The 23,110-nt window shown below is 48.7% G+C and overlaps 1 protein-coding gene across 3 annotated transcripts in view; it reads right to left on the reverse strand.

The window, feature by feature from the left end:
• NFKB1 (nuclear factor kappa B subunit 1) overlaps positions 1–23,110 on the reverse strand; it is a 398,216-nt gene that overhangs the window by 247,620 nt on the left and 127,486 nt on the right. For all 3 annotated transcript variants that reach the window (XM_086961580.1, XM_086961582.1, XM_086961581.1), the window contains exon 5: positions 19,718–19,816. In XM_086961580.1, coding sequence (XP_086817706.1) covers positions 19,718–19,816 — 99 coding nt within the window. The remainder of the gene's footprint in view (positions 1–19,717; positions 19,817–23,110) is intronic.

The following is a 23,110-nucleotide window of genomic DNA, read 5'->3' on the forward strand; positions in this document are numbered from 1 at the left end:
AGAAAAGAGGCTTCTTATTCTACTTTGTAGGCGGTGGGGAATCTTAAAGTATGGAGTTCCTGCAAAGCTCTGTAAGCCCCAGCAAGGAACTTTATAGGTAAATGTTGGGTTTATACTGGTGTATTTTCTAAACTATACATACATCAGTTTTATGTGGTCCCTAAAATAATATATTCCCACCTTTCATAGCAAAGTTAACTTGTCAAAATCTACTGAGTGTCTTACATGACACTCACATCTCAAGATTAACCATCTTGCAAATTCAAGAAAGTTAGATACTTACATTTAAAAAAAAGAGCGTCCTGCATCTTTATTTTAGAATATTCAGGATATAAAGAATTCCCTCTAATAAAAAAGGTGTGGTCCTATGAAGAGCTTAGAGCCAGCAAGGTTGGGTTGCACCCTAGAAATGCAAAGGGGTTTTCACCGTTCAACCAAAAGGTGAGAGCTGCACCTGCTTTCCCCAAGATGATCCATCAGCCTATACTAAGATCTACTGAGCCCACCAATGAATGGGCAGTCTGTCTGGACAGCGACTTTTGTATCCCAATGATGTCTTCTTCAGTGAACAGGAAACACAGTTCAATTTATCCAGTCCTGCAGCACGAATAATCACCAACAATAAGCATTCAAGAAGGCTCCTTTGTTTGTTGATGTCTGCTTGGACTGTGAAACATATAGTGACATCATATAGTGGAGAAGTGTGGCTCAATGGTTAGAGCGGCAGACCCTGATGCAGAGGTCTGGCCCGGGACCAGGGTTCAATTCCTGCCTCGGCGGATCTTGGGCTCAATTTCCTCGGACCTGATAATTCTCGCCTCAGTGCCTATTCTAACCATGGATCCCACTCTGCAACTCTGGGCAATAGCTTGCTTAATCTCCACAACAGCGCTGGGATGCCTGGCTTCACAGATGCACTGGCCTGCAGGGCCACTGTGCATCTATGGGCTGACAACCGCCAAGTCAGTTAAGAGAAATATGGCTCGAGGGAAAAAAATAACATTTCTCTCCAGGGCACTTTCAAAAGTAGCACACTGTCGCACTGAAACAGCTCATGCCTCTGAGACATGATAAATGTGCCCTTTAACAAAAATGAGGTCCTAATGTACACAGCATTAGGCATAACCTGAGATAGGCACTCATTACCAATTTACTCTACATATGATGGAAGTATTTACCTCTTAGAGAGATGTACTAGAAGGCTGAGCGTGCTATATAGGTCTCTGATCTCAATGGAGTCAAATATCAGGGTGCATGAAGACAACATGTTTAGGAGTTTCCATACAAGGCAAATTAATTTATTGCAAATCGGAAAAGGGTCATTTCACCTACACAGAGTACTCACAAAGGTGAGGCTTGTAATCAACGAGCATATAACCAAGACACACTAATGGTCCAGCATGTCCAGCATGTCCTATTTTGGGTGAACTAGGCATTGTGCAGGCTTGACCAGTAAAAATGGAAAGCAAGAAAGATGGTCTGGCTTAGTTTAAGCCTGGATTAAATGCCTGTTCACCAGGACTCCTCGCGGGAACGTTTTTCAGTTCTCCCAACAGGAACAAGAGAGGAGGAAGTGAGAGACCTTACGTAGTCAGTTTGTGCCATCCATTCAGATAGGAGCAAATAGATAAGTACAATCAAGCCATTGCTTTAGAGGTCACAGTGGAGTATCTCTTGCTCAAGTATAACGGGTGGAACAGGCACTACATAGATCAGATAACATACTGTAGATTTAGCAACATCTTCTATTAAAGCTCACTCTTTCTTGTAGTTGGTTTGTTTAGATAATCGAGATATGAAGTTAACAGAAGAACATCACATTAGCATTTACCAGCTTGAAGTCATCAATAGAAACCTTGACTTTTGCACTCTATATAGGATCCACTACATAAACTACGGGTATTAGTGGCAGAGCATAAAAGGTGTTTTTAAAGATATGTTTACAGATTTTTTTGCATAGTCAACAGATTCAGATATGGTATACAATAACAACACTAAGTAATGGAGGAAAGTTAGTTACATTTTAATAGTATTTGTTCATATCACATTCTAGTACAACATGTGGGGTTTGCCCGCTCCTCCAACAAGATTCCACTAGTCTGCCAGGATAGCATTAAGCACTCACCTATAACAAGTTGGGAGAGACGCTTCACTGAAGTAAATGCAACTGCAGCAACCACATTCACGCCTCAAAATGTACAACACAAAAAGAGAAAATAAACCCCCCTCAAATTGCAAATGTTTGTGTATGTAATCAGTCTCCTTCCACCCTCACACCCTGCTTCCCTATTAGTTATCCAATCACTTGCCAGGATGTCCTTTGGTCAGCGACACTAGAAATGTCCTTCGAGGTCCAGCCAGTATCCACGCCCACCTGACCCCCTCGCCGTTTACAACCAGCAAACACAGCATAAGCTAAGTGTGGTCCTTGCACCCCTCTTCTGCATATAGTGAGTGACAGTGCTCTCATGGAGAGCGGTCATCTGCGTTCACCTCTAATTTCTCCAGATAGGTGTCCCAGCGTTCCAGTAGATCCACCCTGCCCCTTCTTTTCCGCAGCTTTTTGTGTACCGTTAGCTCAGTCTTTGCCCATTTATAAATTTCACCTTGCCATCGTCGCAGGGGTGTGCTGTAGCTGACTTCCATGCCATAGTAATACAACTCTTAGCCAAAATCAAGACTAGTTTTGCAATGACAGCAGGCCCTTTGTTTTTGTAGTGATATGCCCCACATCCAGTATGGACTGGACAGGGGGAACAGACAGCCCAACACCATTTGTGTGACCGGCAACCAGAAGACATATCACCACGCATGATCACACTATGTGTGGAAAGTCTGTCTCCTCTACTCCGCACCAGGGACACTTACTATTTGCTCCTTGGGCCATTCAATCCTCTGTGGGGTGAGGATTCCATGATGGAGGTACTGAAATTGAATGAGGGAAACCGAGCATTGTGTGTCACCTGCCTAACGATTGGAGGCACCGGCTCCTCACTTTGTCCGGATGTCGGTCGAAGTGCCAGTTTCCACCAATCTTGCAGCTTTTTGGTCTCCCCTGTGGATTATCGCTGCATTGTGGAATATAGGTGGGTAATGGCCCTGGCAAATTCACTCCTGTTAAAATCAGCTCTAGTAGCACACCTAGAAGTGGCAGCTCATGGTCAGACCGGGATGTTCTCCGCATCACTTCTCTGAGGACCGAGTAAAATAGGAATTGTTATGGACCTAGCCCATGGTCCAGTGCTTGGGCATCAAAGGTATGCAACCCTTCCTCAGACACCACATCTGCCCAGGATCTAATCTCTCCTTCCTCACAGTCGCTAATACGATATGTCAACCTCAATCCTGCACATTCCGGCAGTGCCTAGATCTGTAGGCTGGACGCAGGATGAATCTCGGGCCCTTACAGGCATGCAGTCTCCTGACATAGAGGAACGTCTGCAGTTACACACTGTCCGAGTTCCTAGGGTGAGACAGTGTCTAGAAGTCTATGCAAGAGGGGTTGTCCCGCCAATTCATTCAGGATCCATGCCTATTTGAGTGCGGCGCACCAGCTAACCATCTCATTGGCCACTGTAACTGGGCCACCTCGTAATAGAATTTGTAATCGGGGGCAATTAGTCCCCTTTCTTCCAAGGGGTATATACCTTACTAAAGGCCCCCCAGCACCAGCCAGTACCCCATATTAAGTTTGTCAAAACACCCTGCAATTCCCTGAAGAATGTCTTCCATATGACCAATGAGATGGCCACAAAGTAGTTTAACGGACTGGGCAATACCAGCATTTTAAAGATGGCGATCCTGCCCATTGGTGAGAGTGGCAACCCGGTTCAGGAGGGGAGTGGGCAACAGATGGAGGCCTAAACTTTACCCAGGTTCCCTTCCATAAGGACATGTGCCTCAAAGTAGATTTGCACCCCCAAATACTTGATAGAGTAAAACTGCCAGGCCCACCCCTGATGTGACAGCAACTCCCTCTTGTCATCAGGCAGTGCTGCCAAGGGGAATAAGCAGAACTTATCCCAATTAATATGGAGTCCTGACATTGTCCCGAAATCACCGAGCAACGTCATAACCCCCTGCAGCATGGTGTGGTCTGCGTTCTAATAAACAAGTGCATCATCTGCATACAGGGATCAAATCTAGGGGTGTCCCAGTATCGCTAGACCCCACTGCGGTGCACGGACCCACAGCATGCACTTCAGTGGTTCAATCGCCAGGGCAAACAGCAACAGCGACACAGGGCAGACCTGTCCAGTACCTCTATCCACTGGAAACTGGTCTGATATCACTCCCCCGGTGCATACTCGGGCGACCAGTCTAGTATACAAAATTGTCACCCATTTGAGGACGGGTTGTTCAAATCCCATGCGTTTCAAGACCACCATAAAATGAGGCCAGACCAAGCTCCTTTTCTATGTCAAGGAATGTGGCTCAACTCGCATTCCTGGTGCGCTTTGCCCAATCCCTAGTGTGAAACAACTGTCTCAAATTAAGGAATAGGTTACGCCCTGGCAAAAACCGTTTTGATCGGATGGAACCAACAAGGAAACCACTGCAGTCAGGCGACTGGCTAAGATCTTGCCAAGAACCTTATAATCCAGGTTCAAAAGAAACAAAGGGCAATAGGATGTTACGCTCTAGAGATCCCAACCAGGTTTAAGGAGGACGACAATCACTGCCTCCCTCACAGAATTTGGTAGAGACCCGTTGGTCACTACCTCCTCATTTACCTTCAGTAGCCAAGGTGCCAACTGGGCACGGTAATGCGTATAGAATTTGATCCGAAATTCATCAGTGTCTGGTACCTTCCCGAGAGCTATTTGTACTATCGCCCCCTACCCCTCTTCCAAGGTGGCTAGGATATCAAACTCTTGCCATTACAGGGGACAAATCATGGGGATGTGTATATGTGCTAAGTATAAATAACCTGTCCTTCAGTGCCCTGTACTCCCTTCGCAAGGCCGTCAAGACTGTGTGTCTATTGTGGTTGATTAAGAATTATTTTTCGAGCCTCCTGAGGCGGTCTTCCAAACCAAGCCCTTCCGCAGTCAAACCCTTTTGCACAACATACACCATCTTCAGACACACCCCTTAGGACCACTTTGAATGTATCCCATTCATGAGCAAAATAACGATGGATTAAACCCAGATCTGTGACTGGGGGTGAATGTTTTGCCATTGTGCAACATTCCGTCCATCAATTGTTGTTTTTGCATTTGTCACCCAGAGTGGGATCGGTATGCTCAGACGTGAGTCCCGTGCTCTCCATGCCACTGGAATCAAGCTATCCTGGCTGATGACGGCTGATAGCCAGAAACCGGTCCTAGGATGCTTGATTCCGGTCCAGGGAAGATATGGCTTGGCAGTTCGGGCTGGACTGTTCCCATGAGGCACAGGATCAAGACTGATTTGCATATGGCCATGTCTGAACTGGGGTGGTGTGGTGAGCAAAAGAACGATGGATTAAACCCAGATCTGTGACTGGGGGTGAATGTTTTGCCATTGTGCAACATTCCGTCCATCAATTGTTGTTTTTGCATTTCCCATTCAACCAGAGCATCTGAAGCAGTCCCCTCATTTTCCTGGAAGTATCAGTCTATGGCCTCACCTATCTGGGAGTTAAACTCTGCATCATGTAAGGCATAATGAGCAAGTGCCAGGTGGGAATTTTGGGTCTAGATCTTCCTCAACCGAGTGAGACCAGCAAGGGATTGTAATATGATATGGTACCTCCCAAGTACTCTGCATGCGTGCAGTGCACTAACACGTGCGGGTAAGCCAGAGATCATGTCTAGTCTAGAGAGCGGTGCATGCACCGCTGAGTAATGAGAATACTCCTTTTCAACCGGGTAACAGTCTCCAAAGCTCTCCCAACTGCATATCATGGGCCTAAGTTTACTTGTTGTGAGACAGTGCACAACTGTACTCCAGGTGGAGGGGGGCCTATGGACCTAAACACTGACGAAATCCAGGACCCGCTGCAGGCCTAGCACCAATCTGTGACATCCACTGGGTCTGCCAAGAGAGCGAGTGTCAGAGTTGCAAAGAAGGCTGTCTGCCCTGTGGTTGGGGTGTACACTGCCACCAATGTCAACAGCAGCTTGTCCAACACCCCTTCCCCTACTACTGCAAAGCATCCATCTGGGTCTATTTTAGTATGGGACACCGTGAAGGGGACCCCCGGAGCCACTCATACCAACACACCCCTTGCGTAGCTCGAGTACTGTCATGCCATATACCCCGCCCCTCCAGCACCTACCCAAACTGGGAAGTTCCAATGTTGTAAGGTGTGTCTCTTGGAAACATGCAAAGTGTACTTGATGCCTCCATATTAAGCATATATCCTGTGTCGCCTGACATACAAGCCCATGCCCCTCACGTTCCACGTGAGGAGCCTATATTCCTTTAGTACCATGGTTGAATAAACCTGAGTCCCAAGGGTGGCCCCAAGTGTAGATGTCTATGGGTGTGCCAACATATGCAACCACATGTGTAATCAAATACAAACTTTCCCCTAAACTCATTTCCCCAGGCGGTCACACAACATTGCTGCATCTGGTCATAAACCTTACAAAGTGTAAGAAAACAGAAAGAAAGGTCCTGTGGATGGTATGGCAATAGTTGCATATACTGAGGAGACCCCTGGTGTCCATAGCGCCCCTGCCAGTGGAGAACCCACCACAACTCGCTCTCTTGATAACTAAAATTCACAACAGCTTGGTCCGGAGCAGCCATGCCACCAATATCAACCGCCCCCCCCCCCACCCTCCAGTGAGTGAGAAAAGGATATGATATCACCAGATTCATTAGAGGAGATCAGAAGTCATTGAGTGAACTCAGGCCCCCTCCAACATCTCAGGAATCTTATCCGGCAGGGAGCCACACAACGAGTGCCCCTCAGTGGGCTCCTGAGCACCAGAGCCGGGGATCCTACTCGTACCGGTGCAGCCACCACCGGAGCTCTTCTTGTGCCACTTGTTCCCGAGATGAGCAGGATCAGGTCCTATGAGTCGATCGGCGCCTGTTTTGTGCCATCGTCTAGCCCTCATTGGTTTCCGGATGATCCGAGGGAGGATCCTCCCCCTTAGACTCTAGCCACTCCCAGGCCTCCTGTGCTGACTGGAAACAGACCACCCTATCACCTTCCATGACTTTAAGTTTGGCCAGGAATGTCAAAGCGTGCTTGAGCCCCATCTGCCTAAGCTTGTGCTTAACAATTTAGTATGACGCTCTCTGTTTCTGCATGTCCATCGTGTAATACGGAACTATCATGACCGCCTGGTTTTCAACTTGCCATGGACATTTGGTGTGGGCAATCTATAGAATATTGTCCCTGTCCCAATAATGAAACAATTGCGCCACCACCGGGCATGGAGGTGCACCAGGAGGAGGCGGCCAGGCTGGCACTCAGTGCGCCTGTTCCACTGAGAAGAATGATTTACCCCCAAGAACTGTTTGAGCCAACCATTACTCCAGGTAAAGATCCATGCTCAGGCCCTATATCTTCGTGGGCAGTCCCACCACTCTAATGTTAATTTGGCGCGATCGCTCGTCCGCATCATCCGCTTTGCATCTCAGTAAATTTACTTCAATTTGCAAATTGGGCCTGTGTCATTGACACAGTGGGCTGCATCTCCGCTATGGCTGCCTCATGGGTGGTCACCCTCGCTTTCAATTTATTGTGCTCTTTGCGCTTGTGGCCCATGTCAATAATCAATGTGTTTAGTTTTGGCTCCGAGGTTGTTTTCAAGCCATACACAGTGGCAAGGAGCTCTGTGAACTTAGCATTAGTGTCCTGCAGCACCACTGTTTGTCCCCTGTAGGTGAGTGTCCCTATGAGTTCAAGGAGGTTGACGAAAGGGAAGGAAGAGGGGTCCCCCTGCTCACAGCGCCTCACTGGAGAATCATGGCTCCGTTTGTCACTGCCGATGGGACTTTGGTCGCCCGATGAATCGGCACTTAGGCCGCCTGAATCGGGGGTCACCACCAAGGTGGGGGGTGGGAAATTTCACCCAGTGCCGTGGTGATCCAAGTACCTGAATACCCCACCAGGGGTTTGCTCTGGACACACACACCTGCATACACACCACCGGGACGTTTACGTTCCGTCTCCGGGTCGTTGGCTTTGCACTGTGTCAGCGTGCACACCTCAGTGTCTTATGGCAGTGACTGCGGGGGAGAGGTCGAACCGATCACACCTTCCACCCTGGTACCCCCGGGGCCAGCAGGCCACTCTCAGAATATGTGCTCCCCCGATGCCCACCACATGCAGCCCAGCCCCATAGCCAAGGGCAAAAGTAAAGCGGGGCATCAAGGAACCATTGCCAAACAAGGCCTCCTTTGTGGTGACCCCCAGGGCCGGCCAGCTGGCCAGCCTCTCTCCTTAGTTGGTATCATATGCCACCGGGTCTCGGGGCAGCTTCCGTGGGGGAGGGTCTGACTCATCACGGCGCTCTGCAACCTCTGCTCGGTGCCAATATGTCCCGGGCTCCTGCCCCGATACTGCATCCCTCTATGGTCCGCAGGCAGGCACGCCACATTATCGCTGTCACGAAGGACGTCAACCCCACCTACAGGGAGTGGTGCAGTGTGCTCTCACAGTGCGGCCCTCAGCGCAGACAGCGGTGCATTCAGGGATCTCGCTTTGGCGGTCCCAGTCTCTATGGAAAGTGGGGGCCCTGTGATCTGGCGTCTCCAGCAGGGTGGGTGGTCAAGAAGAGGTGTATGCCGCCGAACCTCTTGGCAGCTTTTGTGGGGGAGGGGCTGACTCAATATCTTGCACGACACCCTCCTTCCGGCTCGTATGCCCACAGGCTCCTGCCCCTATCTTGCAGCCCTCTCCAGTCCACAGGTGTGCATAGCACTCCATCGCCGCCACCAGAGGGCCTCCAGCTCACCCGCAGGGAGCGTGCAGCACGCCTCATCAAGTGCAGCTCCCAGAGTGGTCAGCAAGGCCCAGCCCCACCATCTCTAGTGCACATAGGTGTCTCAAGCCAGTGGCCCGTCTCTGTAGAGAGTGGGGGCTCGGGTGCTGCATGGTCCGGTATCTGCAGGGAGGTGGGGGGGGGGGTCTAAAAATACGGTACAAGTCAGGATTGCTGCGGTGCCAGGATGGAGCTCGCTTTTGTGCGACTACTCCCACCACCATCTTGGCCACCCTCCCAGAGCATCAAAGTTATGCTGAGTGTTGATACCAACTCAAGGAAGTGAATAACTAAAGACAAGGGTGACAGTAATATCAACTAACAACCTCTGCGAACCTTCTTGTCTATGTTAGCATATCTAATTTTTTTGATTGAAATAAAACAACAGCAGCCTCCCCCATTAACTCCCATTCCATATTGTGGCAAAGCAAATATATCAATCACTCTGACTGTATAATCGTCAACACATTCTCCACACATCAGTCCCATAGTTTTCAGGGGAACACCAGTGGGACCACATTTCAATACTTCAAGCAGTGAAAGAGATGGCTTGCATGGTATACAGTTGTGACTCCTTCCCTGAGTGCACAAACTGCAAGTATCTCCTATTCTGGATTTTGGCTGCCACTTAATTCTAAGCCAGGGGGAGCACAAAGACCTAGATCAACTCTTGACTTGTGATGGGTTCTGGACTTTCCTTGAACAGGAGTGGTATTTCAAGCGAGGACAAAGGATACTGTCCCAGTTCCAGGTTTCATGCATGCTGCAAAGTTGGATGCGCACTGTGTAGGACTTCAATTTGTTTGGTAAGCATGAAGTTGCTACTGCACCTCTTGCTATTTCCATTCCTAATATACACACCCCACATTGATTTTAATAATTATCCTACAGGCTGTCACACACCCCCTGTCCTGATGAAGACCCGCCTCTGATGCACATTAATCAGTACATACGTTAAGGGTCGATACATCGATGTTGTTGTTTTAATGAGTCCAGGCAATTCCTTGACTTGAACAGAGAATCGTATCGTCCGTTGGGACATATGCTATGAGTTCTGGACTCACATGTTAAATATTGCTTTTGTGTATTATATATGTTATTTATGTCACCCCTGTACAGCACCCTCTCACATATCACAAAAAGTCACAAACTGTACCAAACAGCCATTGGCTCATTCTCCGTATATATTTTATGTCTCTGACAGCCTTTTATTGACTTGTTCTTTGGAAGTGCCTGCTGCTCTTTTGGGCGACTGCGTGTCGCAAGGAGCTGGAAGCATCTCACAATGAAGAAGAAGCGTGACGCCGTCGCTGCTGCTGCCGTCGCATCGTGGATGTCACCGCAGTAGCTGTCGCATTGCACGGCATCGAGAGAAGCGTCTCGAAATGAAGAAGTGTGTCGCTGCTGCTGCCATCGCATCGTGGATGTCGCCGCTGTAGCTGTCGCATTGCACTGCATCGAGAGAAGTGTCTTGCAACGTCGGAGAAGAGTGTCGCCACCAAAGCCGCTGTCGTCGCATTACGGAACAAGGGTGTCGCCGCTGTTGCTGACACATTGAGTCGAGACTTCTCTCATCATCGTAGAAGCGTGCCGCAACAATAAGAAGACAAGGGGGCGGAGCTAGCTGGCGTCCATGTAAGACGCGTGAGCGCGGAGCTCCTCACCGGCAACCCGCCAAACTCCGTCAAAGCCATCCTTCCGATACCCTGCCGGCACCCAAAACAGTGGCAGACCCCCGGACGGGGCCCCGGTAAGACAGCGGCCCCTTTACCAGATCGGCTGAGCCTGGTTGGAGCACGAACGACCGGCACTGAGAAGCAGTAAAGAGGGTCAGCTCCTGCCTGGTGCAGATAAAATAAGGGTGGCAGCGAGAGACTGTATGGAGAGTGCACTGACTGGAGGGGGGCCCTAGAGAACCTCCAGTTTCCCGGAGAGACACCCTATTTGCCGATTCCCGGCACCACGCACCCTGCAGTGTGGGGAAACCGGAGGAACAGTGAGTGACCTGCACCTCAGCACGGGGGCAAACCGGCCTCCCACTAAACGAAAAGTCTACAGGAGACGCTGCTCGGGGTGGCATCTCGGGTAGCGCCCCCATTTGTGTTCTGAAGCGTGCAGCCGCCATCTTGGACAACGGGCCTGCTGCATAACACCCTAAACTGAAGGGACCGCCGCCACTGCGCCCACCGCTAAGCCTACCTACAAACCACAGGCGGTGATCTCCACACCTCTGGGCCCGTCGGCCATATGACCACCAGAACCGCCATGGCAAAAGGCGACAAAACACAGCCCAAGCTATCGTTCGACCAAAGGAAGGCGAAGGGTGCTGTGGGGGACACTCAGGCCACCTCGCCACTCCCTGCAACATCCGAGAACTCCCTATGTTCGGAAATACGGGACATGCTGGGGGTCATGGAAAAAGGCCTACAAGACAGCATGACAGCGATCAGCACCAAAATCGACGCCCTGACATACCAGATGGACCGCATGTCCGAGAGAGTGGACAAGCATGCGGAGCGGTTGGACATGGCGGAAAGACGGCTGACAGAGGCGGAGGAGGCCCAGACGGAATGGGATAAAGACCGCAGACAGTTTGGTCGACTGCTCCAAGTTATACAAGATAAGACGGAGGATTTAGAAGCGCGCTCGCGGCGCTCCAACCTACGCATTACGGGAGTGGCGGAATCCACTAGCACCGGTAAAATGGAGCTGTTTGTGGAGAAACTCCTTCAGACCCTTTTAGGGGAAGATGTCTTCTCCCCTATGTTCATTATAGAAAGGGCCCATCGCACACTGGGGCCGAAACCTCAACCAGGACTCCCGCCACGACCTATCATAGCGAAGCTATTGAATTATCGAGATAGAGACTTGGCGTTGCGACTAGCCAGAGAAAAAGGGAAGCTACAGTTTGAGGGCATGAACATCTCCCTCTTCCCGGACTTCACGGCGAGAGTGCAGGAGGAAAGGAAGCGCTTTGCCCCCTACAAGAAGCAGCTGAAAGATCTGGGGCTGGACTACGCCATGCTGTACCCTGCGAGGCTTCGCATCAACCGGCAAGGCCACTCTCACTTTTTCACCGACCCCGCGGAACTTAAGAAATCCTTAAAGGAGTGAGAGAAGGACAACCGCAATAGTCAGAGGAGTCAGCGGGAGGACATGGATGTCTCGTCCCACTTGGACGAACAGGAGTAGCTGGAACTATGGGACACTTCGCTGAACTGATGGCGGTGAGCTGCGCTGGGGCTGAGGCACAGTCGGCATGGGCCCGTCGAGACATGAGTCTGGGGTGAGATCTACCTGGTTACTACCGGAATGGTTTGTCTGTGCTGTGGGATGGGTGGAGGGACGCCCAGCTGGCTGAGGGCAGCTGCGGGGTGGGCCTCTCTACAAGAGGGTCTGACATTACCTGGCTGAGAAGACTATGGCTGGCAGGAATATTGACTACTGGGCGGGGGGCGGGACGGGAGAGCGCGAGAGGTTGCAAGCTTTGGACTCCTTTCTGAGCCGGTGGCTGGCTAGATACCTCTGCCCCTGCGCTTTTGGCTTCTGGCTCCCTCGGGGGCTATTTGGGGTTTTGTAGAGTTCATTGACGAATAGGGAGGGGATGTTGGGTGGTGATGGGTCCTGTCTGACCGGGTTGGGGAAGGTCGGCTGTGGGTGGGTGGGAGGCTGTTCTCTGGTTCAATGGTTGGGAATGTTGTGCATGATGACTAAGGATGGTGGGAGGGGGGGAATCTGTGTGCTCAAGGTTGTGGGGATGTTCAAGAATTGAGGAGTCTGTGGCCCGAGGGGGGGCGATGTGTGGTGCTGTGTTTCGCTACTTGTCGGGTGTCACCTGTGGCTACCCCTACCCTGGAGGGTGCTGCCCTCGCTATCTTTAGACTCACGATGGAACAATCACGACTGCTATGTCGAATGCCGCCCTGACTGATCCCACACACACCCTGCACACCCTCAAAATGATGACATGGAATGTACGGGGCTTGAATGATCACCGCAAGTTGAGGAAGGTCCTAAGTTACCTGCACCGGCATAGGGTTGATCTGGCCCTTCTGCAGGAAACACATCTGCCTATCCACAGTAAGATGTTACGGACACTAGGGTTGGCGGGACACATAGCGGCGTCTGGCTTCACGACACACTCCCGAGGGGTACTGACCTGGGTTAGCCCGTCCTCGCAACTGAAATTGATCCCAGTAGTGGCAGATACTGAGGGGCGGTATGTTCTAGCTAGATGTGTTGGTAAGGGACTGGACCTACTGATCGTTAATGTTTACGGCCCTAATTATGATAATTCTGACTTCTATGCAGCCCTGTCCGCACTCTGTAGAAAGCATAAACAACCTGGGATGTTATGGGGGTTGATTTTAACTTTGTTTTTGACCCCGAGAGAGACCGCTCCTCCGGCCTGCCCGGAGGCCGGTGGCTTCTGCTGCCTATATGAAGGCCGAATTACTCAAACTAGACTTGGTCGATGTCTGGAGGGAGAAGCACCCCACGCTTGGAGGCTTCACACACTACTCGGCCTTCCATAATGTCCACACTCGGATAGACTACTGGTTGGCGACGCCTTCGGTCCAGCGTTGTATTGGCAAGTGCGAAGTGCTACCGCGCACCCTCTCTGACCACTCTCCTGTAATGGTACATATCACCACGGCCAGGAGGGGTATACCGGCATTTACCTGGAGGTTCCCCCCCTTTGCCCTGTTGGATGAGGTATTTTGAGGCGAACTGGCGGAGGATATCGAAGGATTCTTTGCCACGAATCTGGGCTCAGTGGATAGCTTCTCCACGGTCTGGGAATCGTTTAAGGTTTTCATTAGAGGCATGGCTATGTCTAAACACTCCAGTACACTGCGCTCTATTAGACGGGAGTTAACCGCGATGGAGGCCAAACTGGCGGACTTGGAGAATAGACAGCTCAGGGACCCTGGTCGTGACGTTGACTCGATGCTCACCCCTTTGTTATCTGAGTACCAGGAGCTGGCGGACAGGGAGGTCCTCTATATGGGGAAATATGCTACGGCGCTGGTCTATGGAGAGGGGGATAGGCCGGGCGCCCTTCTGGCCTGTATGGTAAGGGGTTCACGCAAACCTTTAGTCATTGACGAACTGACCACCCCAGAGGGTGACGTGGTCTCTGATGAGGAGCAAATTCTGACAACCTTTAGTCGCTATTATGCAGACCTCTATCAGTCCAAATCTCTAGGCGCGGAAGACGCCATGGACGACTATCTAGGACATATCGCTATGCCATTTCTGCGGAACTCAGATAGGGAGTTCCTTATGGCCCCCTTTCATGAGGACGAAATCTTGGAGGCCCTGGCAGGCATAAGAGCGGTAAGTGCACCGGGTTCCGACGGGCTCACGGTGGGCTTCTATAAAGCCTATACAGGAATTCTGCTCCCACACTTGGTCACCCTCTTTGACGAGATCTGTGAGGATGGGGAAATGCCCCCCACCATGCGAGAGGCACTGCTAGTCACCATTCCGAAGCCGGGGAAGCCGCTGAATATGTGCAGTTTGTACAGGCCTCTTAGTCTGCTCAACGTGGATGCTAAAATATATGCGAAGGTACTGGCCAACCGGCTGGCCCTCTTAGTCCCAGAACTGGTGGCACCCGAACAGTCTGGATTCGTCCCATGCAGAAATCTGATGTACAACATACGCACGGTCCTGGGTACCATGCAGCATGTGCGACAGGAGAATAGCGCTCTGGCCATTTTCCTGGATATGGAAAAGGCGTTCGACTCTGTCGAATGGCCATTTATGGTCCGGGTGCTTCGGAAACTGGGCTTGGGTGAACCATTTCTGCAAAGGGTTGGCGCCCTGTATCACCGACCGTCGGCCAGACTAAAACTGGGGGATAGAGTGTCGGCACCGATACATATCAGTAGAGGAACGCGGCAAGGCTGCCCCCTATCGCCGCTCCTTTATGCGCTGGTCGCTGAGCCTCTGGCTTGTGCCATCAGGGAGTACCACAGTTTGGAGGGGATCAGCTTCCCCTGCTACAAGATAGGGATATCAACGTACGCTGATGACACCTTGCTGTACGTTCGAGACCCGGAGTCAAACCTGACATCAGTCCTCAAGGAGGTGGTACGCTTTGGCTCACTCTCGGGACTGCGCGTGAACTGGGACAAATCCATCGCTTTCCCCCTTACTCCAGTGACGCAGCCCTTCACCATGGAGTACCCCCTAAGGTGGACCACGGACTCGGTGCGATACCTGGGTATTCAGCTACACACCGACCCGGAAATCCTGGTGCGGGATAACTATGGCGTGGCCTTTGCCAAACTGGTTGAGGATGTGGACGCTTGGTGCAAGCTCCCGCTGTCCCTCCTGGGCAGAATTGCTATTATGAAGATGATTGTCCTACCCCGGTTCCTGTTTTTATTCACGAATTTACCAGTGGTGCTCTCGAAAGCTTTCTTTAAACAGCTCACGCAAGTCCTCATACGTCTGGCATGGGCCGGCAAACAACCCAGGATAAGGTGGGCGACGCTGATGCTCCCCTGCGAAATGGGGGGTCTGGGTGCCCCGGACATGGAACGTTATTACAGAGTTGCGCAGGCAACCCACTTGCATTCATGGGTTCACGGAGACGCGCGTACACCGCACTTGCTTCTGGAGCGACTGTTTGCAGACCCGCTCCCTCTTCCAGCCACGATCAGCCTCCCACTGGATCGATCGGTCGGGCGACTCGACTCCCTTAAGGCAACGAACCACGCATGGCATGCGCTTGTGCGCGCCCGCGACTGCGATAGACTATACTCACCCCTGATGCCGATCGAATGGGCGCTATGGTTGGGCCCCCTGAGAGAGCGAGGCGTTGTAGAATCCCTTCGCTCCTTGGGTCTGGAGAGGATGGAGGACCTATTTGCGGAGGGCACACTTAAAACTTGGGGTCAGATGACTCTGCAGACCGCGAGCCCCTCATTGCTTCAACAATTTCAGTTCCACAGACTGCGCTCGGCTTATCGGGAGGAGATGGGCCTGGCTATGGAGGAACCTGAGGAGATCCCCGAGCTGACCTATATTATTAAAACCAAAACTCCGGCTAAGCTACTCTCGACCGTCAACAAGTTAGGCGTAACACACCAGAGACTAATGCAATCTAAAGCCAGAGAGGCATGGCAGGAGGATCTGCAAATGCCTATAGATGACAGCATGTGGAGATACTGCTGCTCCAGCACACGTAAAATCTCACTTAATGGCAGACACAGGCTGGTACATTTTAAGTTTCTCCAAAGGGTGTACTATACTCCCGAGCGACTGCACCGCTATGGCCTACGACCCTCGGCGGAATGTGAGCGCTGTCGCACTCTGGTTGCCGATTTTTTCCATATGGCGTGGCTCTGCCCCGGAGTGCAGGCATTCTGGAATGAGGTGTTTGCTGAGCTTGATCAGATACTAGGGGAAACGCTGCCCCGGACGCCGGCGCTGGCGTTGCTAGGTTTTTCTAAGCCACTCCCGCCATCACTTCGTCGACTGGCCGATATGGCGTTGCTGATTGCCAGGAGAGTAGTGGCATCCTGCTGGATGCGCGGACCGCTGCCCACTGTGGCAAGATGGAGGAGGGATCTGCGGTTCTGCTGTACCCAAACCGAGTTGTACAGTGAATTGTTGCCTCCTAGGAGTAGACCGAAAAACTTCTGGGACCTCTATAAGGAATATTTACAGAAGGGGGAGGAGGGAAGTTCGGACACGTCTGAGGTGGTGGATCTGCAGGACCAAGTTTCAGAGTAAAGGGCCGATAGACGGGGGTTCCCCTATGGGATGGGGAGAGAGGCGGTCAATGGGGGGGTGTTGGGACAAACAAGTCGTTACACACACGAGAGGTTTAGAGGGGAGAGCCACTAAAGGGGTTAGGCATCTGGGGGCACGGGATAAAGGGTAGGACGGGACATGGTATTCACATATCGCGTTTACTCTAGCTCAGAATGACTTGACATTACACGGAACACACACGGGTGGGTGGGAAGAGTTCGGAATTGGGGTTCGGGGGGGTTTCTGGATGTTCTTGTTTTACCATTGACTTTACACAACAAGAGACCTTCCCTTCGAGTTGTTATCAATGAGTGGTCAGTTGTCGTGCTGCAATGTGTGCTGCCTCCGAGGGGGAGCTAATATCAACAAAGCTGGGCTGGTTCCATTACATTTCGCCGCCGGGCCCCCGGGATGCCGGTTATCATGGCTGTGTACTACCTTTGATTGAGGAATTGTTGAGCTCTGTGTAGCCACGCAATGTATGCTTGCCAGTACGTTTGTAACGACGTTGACTTTTGATGATAAAAAAAAAAACAATAAGAAGACGACGTCTTTATTTCTTTGGACCAAAATTTCTACGCATCACCATCTTTGCAACACTTTTGTGGCCCTGCGTGTCGCATCTCAAGGTACATAGACTCAAAGTGTTGCATTTTAAGATCTAAAGAGAACTAAGCTAATTCTACCATTTTAAGTACAGTATTGTGGATTTTTATCATTTGTGGTCTTGTGTTAAATCTATATAAAGAATATTTATTTTTGATATAAAACCTGTGTGGTGTCCATCTGTAGTGTTGTCACTGGATTACTGTATGTGGTCACAAATGCTATACACACTGCCTCTGAGATAAGCCTGTCTGCTCGTGACAAGCAACCAATGAGGTGTTCAGGGTTTTTTTTAGGAGTGTACCCCCTTACGCTGACTAGAGGCAAGGGTCCCTATTTGTCACAAGTACCTACCTGTGCCAACTTGAGACCTCCAAATCTAACTGTGTCCAAGAAGGTGGCCTTCTGTAAGGGCAGTTTTACGCTACAAACTTCTAAATCCTTCACAAATTGTTGGGTGTTGGGATTTCCATCCAAAGGTTTAGATCATCAAGCACAGCAAGATTGGATTTATCTAAAGTAAAAAGGCCAATTACTTCAATTAGCAATTGGAGCAGAGAGGGAGGAGATTGGGGACAGTAAATTAGCATAAAGTAAGCTCAAGTATTAAATACTGTGCACCAGAGAGCCAGAATTGAACAACCACCAATTGCCAGGAGTGATGGAGAAAGGTCTCTATGGACGGGTGAATAATAGAAACAACACAAGTTATCCAGCTCCCAATCCAGTGGCCTCTACCCAGAAAAAATGTAGTCTATTGTTACAAGTTCATCTAGAATTGGTGCACAGTCTTTAGTTGATCAAAACTCAGTGATTCACAGGGATAAGGTATGACTAGAACATATGTCTACTATTTCTATGTTTCACTGCACACCTCGCTAGAAATTTCCACTTGTGGAAATACTCAAGGATTCAAGTATTCCTGGAAAACTGCAACTGTTACTATTAGATTTCTAAGACTACTCCAGGAATTTTCTTTGCGGGTTCGTAAAAAAGACAAACATATAACTGAACAGAAATAACTTTTTTTTTTAAAAACACAATTGTATCAAATGAATTCCAATTTAAGTCTTGGAATCGGCAACTGTGAGGAGTTCACAGTGATATAACTAGGCATATATTTTCATGTGGAAATGCAAAGCAAATATGCAGGTGCAGATGACATTTTTTGTGGTTTCGACACAATGGAACTTATTTCACACTTGGAGAAATACCTCGTGCACCCCCCAAAAAACTGACACTGTTCCAGCAGCATTCCCAATGTGGAAATGCAACTTGTTTGCATTTCCATCATGATAAGGTACCTGCAAATTGTTGGCAAATGTCCAAAAAGTGACAAGTTTTGGGGTGTTCAACTTTCCCAGGCAGAGTCAATTGGGAATGTCGATAAGCCCACCCATTCATATCAGCACATCAGGTTAATGAGGCGAAAAATTCACCTTTAAATATTTTTATCAGGAATGTGATTTTAACATTGTATATGTTTAATGCACACTGAAACTGCACTTACAAGCGAAACAACTCACTAAGGCACTTTATTAGACTCAGATGACATTTCCGTTAGGTTGACATACTCTTGTGTAACCCTGCGTCACAAGAAAAACACTGGGGTTGCTGCGGTATAGCAATCGCACCTCGCAAAGAATATAGTTATAGGGTCTAGTAACGAAACTGACTATAGTGTGTGATTGTGCTCCCATGTATCTACTCCCTGCTACCATTAGACGTACATGGATCATAAACCAGAGGGTTTATGATTTGTACATTACAATCATTGACACCAAAGTACTCTTTATTAAGTCCTTTATAAAGTACTTTATTAAAAGTGCTTCGGTATCAAGGTTTGTAATTTTGGCTCACACTAGATCAGCAAAAATCTATAAATTATGCTATTACGCCATGTCGGGTACTTCGTGACAAATACAAAACAAACTATCAGGACCCATGCAGGTCTTTGCGGCATCTGTGATTTTTGGGGCTTTTTTTGTGGGAAACGCGTTTCTGTCATCCATAATGGATGCTAAAACATAGAGCTAAACGTCAGTTTTGCATTTTGCATAATGTTTCAGAAATTTCACTTAATTATGCAAAAGCAAATTAAGCAAAATTTAAAAAACTGTGAATACAGGGCCCAAGAGCAGAACAAACTCTCTAGTAAAGTGCAATCTTTAAGAACTTTGTGAGAACATATACCAAACGAGTGTATGCCTTACTAAGTCTAACATCCTGGGATGGGGAGGTGGAAACTGGGACTGAGGGAGAAGGAAGAGGGATAACTGATGTACACAGTATTAACCAATTCCTGGCCACAAAGCTTAGTCAACAGTATATTCTGAGAGGCAACATTTAGCTTATGACACACAGGGACAGTTTAATGTATACACAACACACTGATAAGAGAAAAAACAAAGTACCTTAATTTGAGGGAATGATTTCTTGTTTCTTTCGCTGGAAGCTCCTGGAAGTCCACCGTGTGATGGTCCTTCACAGACGTACCGGAAACGAAAGCCCCTCTGTGAACATAGAGCAGGCATCAGAAATGTGCAATGTGACATGAACTAAGAAGATGATGTCTTAAGTGTTCTGAGCTTCGAGGTATGGAAAGGGGTCATAGCATTAGCTAGTTTCTGATGCATTTACTGAATAGCTTCATGGAACCACAACATCCCCAAATACCCGCTGGCCTTAAAAACGTACATCTTTTAAGGAATACTAACATTTTTTTTAGCACGAGGATAGCTTGCCCTATGGCTAAGGTCCTCTTGACGATTTTCAAAAGCTTTTACAGCAGATCACCTTTATCAGTTTTAGCTTCTTACAAGTCATGTTCCCCTCCTGTAACGGGGCGATGCAAAGCTTTAGCAGATCACGTAGCCTCACTACCTTACTAGTTTCTTTTCTTCACATCATCATCCAGCCGGTCCTGTATTTCTTTTTTTTTTATACAAACAATTTCCACTTTTGGCCAATCACTTTCCCCATCCAAAATAAACTTTGGTTATCAGTAATATTCATCATTGAGTTCTGATCTTGTTTCTGTTTACTTTCCATAACACTTCTCACTCATCAAGTCTGGCTTCTACTTTTTTCTTACGTCTACCGGCTTGGTCTCCTAATTCAAAACTACAAATTGCCACCGTACCTCACTAAATTCTACCAAATCTACATCCTCAAGTCACCACGGATGTCACTTAGGAGTAGCCATTGATACCAGCAGCTAACTATAGGTTGGCCCCTTGGAGACACCAGGCACCACCCTTGCTACCCATGGTTTTGGGGTCATGAAGATAGAGACAAGAACAATGGGGGATATAAAGGCATTATAAAGTATGTAAGTAAGTAAATGCTTTATTGTACAGTTAATAAAAACCATTACAAATAGCTTTTAGCAATAAAAGAAAATGGTCAGTTAAAAAAAAAACGGTTAAAAAGGTCGGTCTAAAATCATAAAAAGTGGGACAATGTTCATCCAGCGTTAAGTACAAGTAAATTTCTGTTTTAGATAAAGATTTGTGTATCTGTCCAAGCGCTTGCTTCCGGCAAGTGGGTTGTTCTTTCCCCTCTGGGGACGGACCGGCTATCTCCCAGAGTGTTCGTGCCTCTTGGGAAAATTACTTTAATGTTCTTGGTCAGTGTGGGTCTCTTGCCCGGTCTGAGGACTAGAGGCAGATGATGTTGTATAGGTGATGTCGGTGTCCACTTGTGCTCTCGTCGTTTTGAGCCTGGATTCTGCCACTCCAAGGTATTTTACCAGTCGGCAGGCCATTTGCACGTCATCTCCTCTAAAGCAGCTCAAAATTGCTTCTCTTCAGGACTTGATTCCTTTGTTTAAGAATAAGGTTCTCAGTAAGTTCTTCCGGTCTTGTTGCAGATGGTTATGAGGTGTGTGATGTTTTCCTCGTGCATTCCGCACAGGCGGCATTTTGCTGGTTTTGATGGCCGCAGCCATGGGGCCATATGGCCCGCTGCTGGTAGCACTCCAAGTCGTTGTTTTAAAAACGATTCTTTTGTTGTTTTGGAGAAACTGTTCACCAGGTACGCCTGTGGAGTAAGCTTGTTGTATGTTTGCACAGTCAGCCAGCCATGTGCTCTCTTAGCTAATGAAGCTTTGTCTTGCAGGAGGGATTCTTTCTTGACGATTTTGTTTAAGGTTTTTTTGAAACCTGACGGGCTCCCTTGAAGGTCCCATAGCTGCCTTGCCCCAAGGTGGTTGATGACATCCTCCAGGAAATGTCTTGCTGGACAACCACTTTTACTTTGTAGGTCTTTCCAGAGGAGTGCGTTAAGGGTGTTTTCCTCTCCTCTGCTTATTTTGTGCCAGGTCTTAAGGTAGGTTCCCTTTCGTGCAAGTTCTTCTTTGGCCAACCCAAATTCTGCGATCTGCGCCGGTGAGATGTATTTCGGAAGACCGAACATGATCCCGATTGCTTTTGAGACTACTCTGTTCAGAGTTCCCGTGTCCCTCCCTCTCATTGCCTCACTTCCATATGTGATATATGGAATCAGCTTGGCTTGGATCACTTGTAGGAGGGGAGCGAGGTTTAGGCCAACATTTTATTTTTGAGGTTCCTAAGTGATGCTGCTATCATTAGGCCTCTCCTCTTAAGCTCCTCCAGTTGTGGTTTAAAGCTGCCCCTTTTGTCTATAATCACTCCCAGGTAACAATATTTGTTTGTGGTCTCCAGTTTGTTCGAGTCCAAGTACCATCTAAATGGTGATTTTTTCTTGCGATAATTTTTGTTTTACTGTAGTTAATACAGAGTTTGTTAGCTTTGGAGTATTCCGCAATGATGTCGAGTAGCCGTTGTAGCCCAATCTGTGTCCGACTGATCAGCACCAGGTCATCGGCGTAAAAAAGGCAAGAAAGCTGTTTGCCCCCTAATTTTGGAGCATGCGAGTTGTTTGCGTTTAATTTTGTGGATAGTTCGGCCATAAAGAGATTGAATAGGGTTGGCGCTAACACACAGCCTTGTTTTACTCCTGTGTAGGTTTGAATTTTCTTAGTTAAGAACTCTCCAGGGCCTAGTTTGACCTGGACCCACGTGTCGCTGTGCAGGAGAATTAGCTGGTTCAGTAGATCGTCTGGGATGTTCATTCTTTTCAGTTTTTTCCACAACAGGTTTCTGTCTACCCGGTCGAATGCAGCGCTATAGTCTATGAAACACAGGTACAAAGGATAATTTCCCTCTTGCGCTGAGTCGATCAGTAGTGACAGGGCTAGGATATTGGTAGATGTCCCCATGTTTTTCCTGAAACCGGTTTGGTTAAACAGGATTGTTGAAGTTTCTTATACCCATAGAGTTAATTCCTGAAGTAGGAGGCCTGCATAGTACTTGGCCTTGTTGTCTAGAAGGGCTATTAGCCGATAGCTTTTGGGATCTTTTCTGTCTCCTTTTTTGTAGATTGGGGATATTATTGCCCCCCTCCAAGATTGTGGGATTGTAGATGATTGCCAGATTTTTTCGAACATTGGTTTGAGGTTAGTTGCCCAGTATTTTGGGTCCTGCTTAAATATTATTGGTGGTATACCATTAGGACCAGGGGCTCCGTCTCTTCTACCTTTTGTGATCCTTTTAATTATTTGTTCTGTCGTGATTATTACAGCTTTATTCATTATCAGGTATTCTTGGTGTAGGGACGGGTATTCGTCTATCTTTCCATTGTCAGTGCCTGTTTCTTTCCCCCATTCTTTAGTCTCACTAAAGTGAGTGCTGAAGTAGATTATCCAGTCGTCTTCTGTCACCTGGGAATCAGTCCCTCGGTTTTCCCATTGATCTGAGCATTGATCTTTTGCCAGAACTGAGCAT

The sequence above is a fragment of the Lissotriton vulgaris genome, chromosome 3_1, assembly GCF_964263255.1.
Source record: "Lissotriton vulgaris chromosome 3_1, aLisVul1.2, whole genome shotgun sequence".
Lineage (NCBI taxonomy): Eukaryota > Metazoa > Chordata > Amphibia > Caudata > Salamandridae > Lissotriton > Lissotriton vulgaris.